Source organism: Acanthopagrus latus, chromosome 1 (genome assembly GCF_904848185.1).
Source record: "Acanthopagrus latus isolate v.2019 chromosome 1, fAcaLat1.1, whole genome shotgun sequence".
Taxonomy (NCBI): Eukaryota; Metazoa; Chordata; class Actinopteri; order Spariformes; family Sparidae; genus Acanthopagrus; species Acanthopagrus latus.
In genome coordinates, this window is record NC_051039.1 from 28,502,823 (window position 1) to 28,514,666 (window position 11,844).

Genomic DNA, 11,844 nt, shown 5'->3' on the forward strand with positions numbered 1-11,844 from the left:
CAAGCCCACTTGCTTTTCAAAGTAACTAAAAAGTGATGATAATAATTAGTAATGTTTTAGTTGTGTTTTTCCTCTATATTGCAATGTGACATATTAATTTAAAATGAAGGTAACATATAATATATTGCACTTTGAAGGTAACTTGCCCAGCACCGTTCATAACCACTTAAAACGTATTGTAGTAGCCTACAATTAAGTTGCCCTATAGCCTCTGAAGGCACACTCTCACTCAGAAACATACAGGCCAACCGGCAGCTTAAACAGTGGAACCTCTTTTGCTAGATATGATCAAAACACACTTTCTAAAAATAAATAAATAAATAAATAAAATAAATAAAAATACAGTGAGTGTGTGGCCCCTGTGACGGACGGGCCCATTGACCCACAGCGAGCCGTCTCCTCAGCTCCAGCCGAGGGCGCATCCTCAGAGCGGGGGACTGCACCGCGGCGGGGGGGGGGGGGGGGGGGGGGGGGCGGAGCCTGGACGGACTCAAGACGCACAACCTATCATAAAGTTAGTCACTCCTGAGAATGCTGCTTACCTGTTCGCCAAATCCGATATTGCCTCACCTGGACCGTCTGCGATGGGGCGAATCAGATGAAATATGATAAGGATATTATTTTTCTGTGCACTTTTTTCGACGAAGGGAATACTGAGCAGAGCTGAGCTGAGACAGAGTTTCTCCACCCAGGTGTATTTCATCCAAAAAGAGAATCACAGCAGCTTAACAGGTAACTCGTTTACTGTCACTGCCGTCTGCTGTAACGTATCTAACGTCTGTTATCTCTATTATACACGACTTGATCTTCATTCACGTTGCTAGAAATGACTAATTCAACCATTTATTAAAATGAGGGCACGTTAGACAGGCGTCAGGTTAGATTGGTTGAACTCTAAGTTCATACATGAGAAAGTCTGATTTAATTCTTTTCAGAGCAGACTAAAGAAAAAAGAATACAGTCTCAGTGAACTGAACAGTTTGTACACGAGACGCCACAAGTCTCATTTGATTCATATTCATAAATTAAAGATACGTAAATTCAAACCACACTTTCAGGTACAAGAACCTGAAAGTGTGGTTTGAATTGGACATACAGTTTTCAGGCTGACCATTCAGTGTGGAGGGCCAGCTTCAAACGGCTGTAGTCTACTGTGTCAGGGACTCAGAATATTTACGTAAATGTTCGATCTTAAAGTCATACTTTAAATAATGTCTCACAAGAGAGAAGTTAGGAAACCAGGGGAAGTCACACCTGTGTGATACTTTATGGGAGAGGGATTCAATCTGTACATAAATGCTGTTTTTGGTCTAATGTCAGTATTGCTCCGCTTCTTTCCTGCTAAAAAATAAGGGGTATACATACATATATAATTTAGTTCAAGTAGACGTCTATAATTCTTTATGTCGCCTGCAGGAACAGTACCATAGGACCCTGTGAACTGTAAAACTGGACAATAATGAACGATGTCAATGTTTAATAAAAGAGTACTGTACTGTATGTCGTCTGAACTAAATACAAGAAGTCCAAACTGAATCGACACTCAAGAGATTAATCATTTGGTGTTAAAATGGATTCAATAAAATTCAATAAAATGAAGTGGCTGCATGTCAGTCTGGATGTCTAGTTGTAGTTTAAATGAACTTTGTATGTGAAGAGTTATATTTAAAAACGCCATGGCTTAACTGTGGTGAGTGATCAGTAGTTCAGTTCAAATGTAAGTAGTACATTTGAATACAGTTTACAGTATGCAGTGCCGGAATACAAATACAAATTATTTATTTTATTTTATAATTAAATGTAGAAGTAAAATATAAATCATGTATTCAAATTAGTGGCAACAAAATGTACTTAAAATATACAAAAAAAGTACCAACAGTCAGTGTAATATCATTATACTGTTTGTTCATTATTATTGTTTTTTTGGGGTTTTTTTTACACTATGTAAGAGGTACTTCAATGTTGTAACAGGTCAAATTGAAGTTAATTTAAACTACATTATATACTTAATAATGCATAATGCTGAAAATGATTTTATGTAATACTTCAATCCAATGAAGAGTATCTATTGTGTTGTAATTGTAACATAAAACAAAAGGGGAATATTTATGTTTGTTTGTAGTTTTGACAGAAAAGTGCAGTGGAAATGAAGTTGAATAGTCATAAAGATATAATAAATGTCATAAAAGGAATATGCTGTGAATTAAATGAAAGTTAACTTCACAGTTTTTACAAAACTCAGGAAACCAACTACCTCAGAGTTACCAAGTAAGGTAATACGAGCTGTACATTACAGAAATATAAATATATAGTACAGTATATGAGTAACTTAGTATTTTCCATCGCTGAATTTACATATCTTGACAATTTTTTAAAGTAACTAAAATTGTCATTTCAATGCAAACTAGGAGAACAGGTGTCACATTTTGTACATCTCATTTAAAATAAGTCCTGCCTGTGTGCGTGATATTGAATCTTTGTGCCCATCAAAACAGAAATACTGAAACAACATTGTCTTCAAAGGAATTCCTCTTGCAGGACAAAGATTTTCAACAAAACTAAAGGCTGTGCTCCCACTTGGCTGGTAAGGGTGGGCCCTTAAATCTCAGTAAACAGGGGGGCCCTGATAGCTTTCCTGGTGGAACGTGTGCCCCGTGTACAAATACTGAGTCCTTCGCTGCATGTCAGCCCCCATTTCTCTCCCGGCTTTCCTGTCATAATGTCCAGCCGTACTGTCACATAATAAAGCTGATGAAGAACATTAAATAAGAAACAGTTTCCTGGTGGTACAGTGTCATTTAGAAGAGAAGGACGAATACAAAACTGTTAATGTTTAAAGCTACTGTCACAAGGACTGCTGTCGATATTGTAGATACATTTGCTGCATCTTACACAATTGTGAATGAATGAGTGTCACACAGACTCTCCTAAATAACCGAGGTTGTAACGCTGTCATCCTATCTAAACTATCTCTGCACTTAATCATACAGTTGAAGCGCAGAGAAACTGATTAGCTGAGATTAGCCTTTCATCCTGAGCTCTGTGTGTCACTAACTTAATCCTTCACTTAGAACTGCAAATTACATTTTACATTGATGATTGTTCGTCAGAGTATTTCACAGTCAGTGTCATTCACTCTTACCTTAGTGTCCGTACAATTGTTTTAAATTTTTTTGAAGTTTGTAGTCAGACTTTGGTCTTTACACCAGATCTTTGTGTCAGTTTCTATATATTATAAGTTGTATGCTGATGTTAAGTACTTCCTTACACATGGGCACCTAAACGAAGATCAGACAAAATATGATTTTTACAGGTCGGGGTTTGAAGCTTGTCGTGTTACACTCCTTTGACAGCTGACCTGACCCTTACTGAATAACGTGTTCTTCTCCACCCATCTCATTCTCAGAGCAGGTTAAAACAACTTGTAGATGCCGGTTGGGTCAATGGGCATCCATTGTTATAAGAGTCTACCTACAGTCAGTGTTAATATGTTATTCTAGGTCTGGAACGAGAGACTTGTTGTGGATAGAATGATGATTAAACTGAGCCTGTAAATCATCCTGTAAAATGGACTTCACACTGTATAAGTACTGTCAGATTAGCTGGTTAGTAGTCTGAATAAGTTGTTAAAGGCTAATCATTAAGATCTCATCAGAAAAAAAAAGTTTGTTCAAACTTCAAAATCGTAAAGAGAAAAGTTCACCTCCTCTCTCTGCCTCTTTCCGATGGCAGACTTGTAAACCAGGGGCTGTGCTGGGTCTTGGTCGGGCAGGTTTTATGATCAGAGCTCTGTCATTGCTCTGTACCATCCTCCTTCTCCCAGGCTGCTGTCACCCTGAGGGGGGCCCCTATGCCAGCTGTTTCCCTAGGAGCTCTTAGTGCTCACAGCGCTTTGACGAACAGAGGAGGATGCTGCTGTCTTCATTTGTTTACGGTCATGTCAGTAAGAGCAGAGTTTGGGGGACCGATTTGCCGTGCGTCTGAGTCGCATTCCCAAAAAATTACAGAGCAGCTCTGGCTCCAGGCCGACATGACATAAATCAGCTTGACCTTTAACACCAGACCTTTCATTAGGAAATTCCAAACTAATTGCTTTATGATTTCATTGGGGCTAGAAAGCATCTCTGAGTGGCTTTGACTGAACCTTTGAAATGGAAGTGTAATCCTCTTGGTTTGGCCGTATTGACTCAACAAATTGAGATCTACAGAGGGCATCGTCCACTGTCATTCAGAGTGACCCCACCTGTGTGCTGCATGCTCCCGGCTGCCTCTAATGGAACAGCATATCAGAAACGTATATCTGAAGCCTGACCTTTTGTTTGTTGACGACCTTGTCCGGCTTGCAATGTCAGATATCACAAGTGATCTCAAGACAAGATACCAAGCTCTAAAGCTAGAGACACTTTACTGTTTCCTGCTGTAAAGATAATTGTAGATGTTCCAGGATGGGGGTGTGGTGGAAGTCAACAAGATTGTTTGGAGCTAGGACATGTTTAGAGCCAAGCACAAGTTTGTAGGCTGCTCGCTTCCCGTCTTGTCCGACATTAACAAGCGTCATGCCTCTGACTGACACTGTTGAGTGTACATACCAGGAGTGTGTTGATGAAAGGATGCTTTTTCAGAGCGTGTGCTCATAATTATATACATAAAGCAATTGTTCTCATGTTATTGTTGGACTCCCATTCTCAGGCTCCTGAATGCCGTCAGTCTGCAACTGTTGACGCGTTCTGCCGCCAGTGTGTTTTACGGGGCTCCTTGCCTGGAAGGCAGATGTTGTAAATCATGTGTGATTTATCAAAAAAAAAAAAAAAAAAAAAAAACTGGTTCTCCTGTCTGCCAGGTTTCATCTCCACAAACCTCAGAGATGTACAAATAGACTTTGGCCTGAAGCCATACCTCCCTGGAACTTCTTCCTTTACCAAACTGCACGCCTGTCAACACTCCCCTTCACTCTCGTCCCTCCCCCCTCCACTGCTTCTGCACTGGGCCGATGATGTTGTTTTCTTTGCGCTTGTCTTTGACTGTCCTCCATGGGAAGTACCTGGCAGCGGATGTATGTGGCAGGCCTCTGCCTGGACACGTCTGTCTCCCCCTCTCTTCTGCCTCCACGGCCACGCAGCGTGAGAACTGCAGTATCCATGGCAATGAAGGAGGTGTGCTCGGGGTTGGTTATTTAAATGTTGTCGACAGGAGGATTTAGGCCTGAGTGTCTGTACTTCTGATGTTCAGAGATCTTAGATCAGCAGAAGCTGGGTGATTTCCAAGCCAGAAAAAAAAAGAATGACCTCAAGACTTCAGAGTCAGAGCATGTGGTTTAGTGAAGTCATTGAGAAAATGCAACTGAGTGAGAGGTGATACCAAATATGATTGTTTTTCTGCTCTTTCTTTCTGCAGGTTCCTTTTCCAATGCACCGCCATCCCATCATGTGGTAATATTTTCAGCCTAACCCACAAGATAGTGAACAACACAGCGGCTGACCTGCTCAACAGTCTTACACCTGCACCAGCTGCTCACATGGCCCACCCTTACGAGCCTTGGTTACGGACAGCACCACCTGGTGGCAGCTCAGAAGACATGAACATCCCCTCCTGGTGGGACCTCCACAGGGACGTCCAACCAGGGAGCTGGATAGACCTGCAGACAGGGCAGGGTGTCGGGCTTCCTTCAGTGAGTCCGGGGAGCTCCATGGGGTTACAGCCCTCCTTAGGCCCCTACGGCTCTGACCCACAGCTGTGCACCTTGCCTCCAGCTCAACACGCTCCAGCCTCACACTCATCCCACCTCTTCCCCACAGATGGCTTCAAGATGGAGCCGCTGCCCCCTGAAATGCTGCAGCAAGAACAGTTCTCCTTGGAGGAGCCACAGGAGAACGTTGTCTCAGCCCGACCCAAGCCCCAGCGCCGCTCTTCTTCCAGAGGCGCCGGCCAAGCTGTGTGTCGCTGCCCTAACTGCGTCCATGCTGAACAGCTGGGCCAGAGCACTGACGACAGCAGGAGGAAACACATGCACAACTGCCACATCCCTGGCTGTGGCAAAGCCTACGCCAAGACCTCCCACCTGAAGGCTCACCTACGATGGCACAGTGGGGACCGTCCATTTGTCTGCAACTGGCTCTTTTGTGGCAAGAGATTCACACGCTCGGATGAACTGCAGCGCCACCTGCAGACGCACACTGGCGCTAAGAAGTTCAGCTGCGCATTGTGTCCCAGAGTGTTCATGCGCAACGACCACCTGGCCAAGCACATGCGCACGCACGAGTCCCCGCCAGGACATGGGGAGGAGAGGGTGAATGGAGATGGAAGGATGGATAAGGGTTTTGATGCTTCGACACCTCCTCAGTCTTCCTCAAATGTGCCAGCGTCTGATGGCGCAGAGCCTCCGCTGAAGCTCAAATGTGAGACAGACCCCTCAGTCTCCAGCGTGACAGGGCAGTCCGGCTAATTTCAGAAGAATTTTTGGCAGTTAAAGGTTTACCATTTGTTCCCCTCTCTGTCATAGAGGTGTCATAGTTTTACGATAGAGTAGCGAATAAAAACAAGGTTCGGACAAACTTTTACTGACATCAGTCTTAACAGTAACTGTTCGTCTCAATCATAATCTAAATAAACACAGAAAAGAAAAAAAAACTTTTACTGGACTTTTACTGATTCTGTGTAGAGAAATATCCTTTGTTTACCAAAAGTAAAAGGTGGCTAAGGATGCAACCACACTGAGGCTTGTTGCTGGACTTCCATTGCTGCTATAGAGCCACTACTACCAGTAGACCAAGAGACTGGGAATAGATCAACTGAAGGTGGCTTGTTTACTTGTTTACAATTAAATGAATGAGATGTGTTACTGGGAGAGATGGAGAAAAATGTTTATCTCCAGCACAGTTTAATTTACCCATTTCAAAGGCAGCAAGCTTTTGAGTGGAGAAAGGAGATGGTGATACTCTGATTTGTCACCAAATGTGTGGAGCCTACGGCGCGAGTTGTGATAAGACACTGGAATCTGATGCAGCATTGTCTTGTTTTAAAAATATTAGTTACCATTTGAATTTTTGAGAGTTAATGCCACACAGATGGCATTGTGTGTGTTGTAATATGAAAATGGTACATTAACAAAATGAAAATAAAACAGACAGTAATGACTTGCAGCTGCAGTATGCTGCGATGATAACACACTGATATAATATAATATAATATAATATAATATAATATAATATAATATAATATAATATAATATAATATAATATAATATAATATAATATAATATACAAAATTGAGTTTCATGCACTACAAAGGCTACTATATATCAGAAATAGTTCTACACTTATTACTGAGAAGGACCATTCAGAAAGGGGAATGTGATTCAAGTTGCCAAATGGAACAAAAAGATGCTAGTGAGACAGCTAAGGGCAGTGATCCCCTCCACTCCTGGTAGCTAAGAACATAAAGATAAAACCGAGCTTCATGGTCATGAAAGCTGGACTTGGAGGGAGAATTCTGCCAGGTCAAATGAATCCTGGTTTCTGTTGCAAAATGCTGATGACTGTGAACGTATTTGGCCATAAAAATGGCTCCACAGGTCCACAATGTTAACGCTACAGGCTACTGCCGCCGAGTGAAACTTCCAGGACGGTGGTTTATTCCAGTGGCCTCTGTAGTCCCAAGATTTTAAGCTGCACTAATCAATATTTTCAGCTCTGCTGGCCCACATTAACTGTTGTGGTGAAGTCTTACCACGCTCATCAATCTCCTTCACACTAGCAGACAGCTGTTTTCAGCTATAACATTCTGATAAATGGAGGGTAGGCTGAGTGCTACGCGCCAAACGTCAGAAAGACAGCATTAACTACTAGCTAGTGAACATAGAGGAGCATCACGTTAATTTACAGAGTGAAGACTAAACCAAGCCAAAAAAAGTGATTTTTTTTATTAAACTGGGGAAACTCTTGGAAGGCCTTCACTTAAATTCATGCCTCAAAAGCTTCAGGCGGTGGTGGAAGCAGAGGCCTGTCCCACCAATACCATCCAGCTACTGTACACCTCATTAAGTGGGGTTTAGCGAGGTTACACAGTTATTCCAAATATCATCAGCTTGATCATGATTTGCATGTCGGATCAAGCTGTGGTCCCAATCATCAACAAAGAATGTGTGACGGGCTCATCGCTCAACACATTTTATTAACTGCCGTTGGTGTGTCTGTACTTTTTCCATGTTAATTGACACTAACAAATAATTTAACAAAACTCTTTTTGAAACATCACAGCCATTTAAGTTTGAATTATATTTATAATTCATACTAAATTATGCAGAAAAGCACTGCGTCGGCAGTCGAGTGAACACAATAAAATGCAGTTGAACAACAGACGCATCTGAAATCTATTAGGTTACTTAATTTGAATAGTTAACTTTCATAATCAATATTCTGTGATCAATAGTTCTGTAGCAGGCAGTGTGAGTGGCTTTTCAGTTTAAAACACTATTAGGATGTATAAACCATCACAGATGTTAGGCTGAGATTTCTATATATATTAGGGAGCTTTCAATTTATGGAGGCTCATGATTGCTGTATTTATGTATAGAATTTAAGAAATGGAAGACATTGCTAAAATATTAGTCAATTATTGTGTATTGTCTCTTATTATTATTATTTTTTGTTTATGTTAGATAGTCTTTTACGTTGGTCAGTAGAGCAAGTTGGACACCTTGTTTTAAAGTTTGGTCGCTGTAGTAAATGTTTTAGTTGACTGTTATAAAATAAGTTCTAAAACATTTGATAAGTTAAGTATTGTGGTGTAATAACTTGTATTTAATCTATTATTGTCCTTTATTAAATAAAAAATTATACTCTATGTCCATGTTGAATCTTTATTTTACTTTTAAGTCAGGTAGGCTGATTATGAATTACTCTGTGCAATTTCAGTTTCACTTGAATACAACAGCAGACATAATTATTATTATTATTATTATTATTATTAGTAGTAGTAGTAGTAGTAGTAGTAGTAGTAGTAGTAGTAGTAGTATCAGTAGTAGTCCAGAGGAAATGCAAAAAAAATCATCTTTCACTTTGACATAAAAGCATGAAACTTAGTACAGTTGTACAGTTTTGGGCCCTGAACATTTTCAGAGATGGAGCCATCACAAAAACACCACGTGGCAACATTGGCGGCCATTTTAATCTCCTGAGCTTAACATAATAACACAGGAAAGTTTATATCTACCACATGTTTTGATGGTCAAGGATTACATTGATACTATTTACTACATCATAAATTGCTCTGGTGAAGAGGCAGTGGTGAATTCTTTTACACTATGAGAAGGAAACCAGAAACCAACTCATGAAGGAACACCAGCCGTGATTGCTATATTAACATGTGACCAGTGAATGTGTTCACAGACAGAGACATATCGCAAACTAGTCAAAACAGCTTCTGTGGCTGGTTCCCACAACAGTAGGTGCCCAGGACCAGATTTTGCCATGATGACACACATACTCACATGCGCACACACACGCACTCGCACATGCACACACACGCGCGCACACACACACACACACACACACACACACACACACTCCCAAGGTGAAAACATAACCAGCCACTCTGTCATGTAATCACAGTATCTGAGAACCTTGGGCAGACGTTCTTATAATATCATATCTGCATGTATGTTGTGTAGAACTTTTTACACACAAAAAAACCCCACACTTTTTCAGAAGTGACCCTGACAATACAGTAACTATGCATTTAATATTTGACATAATCTGGGCAAAGTAGCTAAAAGCAACAATGTTTATTTTCTGTTGATTCTGGCTCCTGTGGATTGTTTGAGCACAAATTGTTTAAAACAAATGAAAGGTTGTTCAATGTACCTCTCATATTTGTTACATGTAAGCCTATAGCTAACAGACTGAGTTACTCAGTTATAGTACATTTGTTGAGAAAGCTGAAATAAACAACATTCCTGATTACAATTGTCCAGGAGACAGAGGGCCAATTCAGACTGGTTTAGAATCCTTTCAGATCCTGCAACTCTTTGACAAAAAAACTAGAGACCATTTTGTGATGGGATCACACCAGAACAAGGAATTTTCAACATTGAACACATTATAACTCACTTGTTTTACCAAACTCACTTCTCTGATGTCATCTCTTCGACTGCACCATTCACGTTACAGTAGGTGAGATCCCACTGGCAGATGGTCTCCAGTTTTACCCAGCCTCATTTTTATCTTAACCACACTCTGCCACATGCAAGTCGCTACAGTCATATTGGGGGCAGTGGTAGCGTAATCACTGGATGGGCAGCACTTGCCATGTCCACCACTGAGGTGCCCTTGGGCAAGGCCACTGGCCCTGACAGCTTCAGTGGCCAACAGTTGAGACTGTGATTGCAATGGGGAGCTTTCATCTGTGAATAGGTAACTATATGAATGTGATCAAGGCATTCCTGTAAAAGAGTACTCAGAAAAACTCCCCAAAATAAATTGAAGTTAGATATATATAATATGATGTACAGCATATATTGAACATTGTTCAACTCTTTACATTAACTGTGTTGACAGGGTTAAAGATTCACAACATTCATGCAACTGACATGAATGTACAAAGTCTCACTCAGCTTCTCAGGTACTGTCATTTTATTCTCATAGTGTCGATGATTTCCTGAACAATTTAAATAACATTTTTCACATTGTATACAGTATCACTGTAATCCTTGACCATCAACACATGATGGGACACATCACCTTTGCTGCGTTTTCACGTTTGGTTCAGGAGATGTGATGCAAAACACATCATTCTGTAATGGACGAAAGCAAAATGGCCACCATGGTCGCTGTGCCTCCAAATGCTTAAAAATGTTCAGGGCGCCAAACTGTACAGCTGTGCAAGTTTCATGCTTTTATGAAAAAGTGAATGATTTTTTTTGCATTTCTGATTGGCTATTGGCCCAGATAGAAGAAGATGGAAGTTAGTTAGCTAATTAGCTGAAATTACAGCATAAATCTACTTTTCAGATTCAGACCACTTTATTTATCCCAAATGGGAAATTTGGTTGCAGCTTTTTCAGATGTCAGACATAAAAAAAAACATAAAATCATTACAATGATCATTCAGTCATTCAGAAAACAATTTAATAATAATAATAATAATAATAATAATAATAATAATAATAATAATAATAATAATAATAATAATAATAATAATAATAATAATGAGTAAATAAACAAATAGGTTAAATTCTTCTAAAATTTGTGGGGTCTGTGTTTAGGAGTTTATTGACAGATAGAATAAAAGGCTTTGCGTATTGATTTGATTTTCTCTTGGGCACATTACAGCGTTGACCAGCAGGCAACAATGAAAACTCGGTCAACACAATATGGTCTGGTTGGCTGACAATTACTTTTGCTTTCTCAGCTGCTTGTTTTTGCCAGATAGTGCCCAAATTCCTCTGCTGAAAGCCAGTAATCTTGGAACATACTTTAACAATGGTGTTTAAGCTGTTCTTCTTTACAGACAACCCGCTGAACCAGCAGATAAAGGAAAAAGTTTTCAGTAAAAGAATGATAAAGGTTGCACAAAATAGTATCACAGACATTAAAAGAACTTAGCTTTCACATTAAGTGAATTTTTTGTTGGCCCCATTTGACAATCAGCTCAGTGTTTTCTTTGAATTTAAGCTGTGAATCAAACAAAGTGCCAAGGTATTTGTAAGAGTCAACAATCTAGACCTCTTCATTGTGGATGATGCTTGCTCTTGGTGTGTCCTGATTTTGCCTAAGATCAATCATCAGTTCCTTAGTTTCTGACACATTAAGATCCAAGAGATGATCATCGCACCATTTAGTAAAAGCG

At 40.2% G+C, this 11,844-nt stretch overlaps 1 protein-coding gene across 2 annotated transcripts; it reads left to right on the forward strand.

Annotated features, from left to right (window-relative positions):
* Positions 1-520: 520 nt before the first annotated feature.
* On the forward strand, positions 521-8,833 carry sp6 (Sp6 transcription factor). 2 transcript variants are annotated; one of them, XM_037100966.1, is made up of 2 exons: positions 521-732; positions 5,395-8,833. In XM_037100966.1, the coding sequence occupies exon 2, from the start codon at positions 5,516-5,518 to the stop codon at positions 6,440-6,442; it is 927 nt and encodes a 308-aa protein (XP_036956861.1). In that variant the 5' UTR covers positions 521-732; positions 5,395-5,515; the 3' UTR covers positions 6,443-8,833. The 2 variants fall into 2 exon arrangements, with proteins under 2 accessions (XP_036956861.1, XP_036956950.1); XM_037101055.1 differs by lacking the exon at positions 521-732 and adding an exon at positions 4,474-5,153.
* Positions 8,834-11,844: the final 3,011 nt, after the last annotated feature.

What these genes read in the sequence shown, in the direction of transcription:
- sp6 (XM_037100966.1), top strand. Translation starts at nt 5,516, where the DNA reads ATGGCCCACCCTTACGAGCCTTGGTTACGGACAGCACCACCTGGTGGC.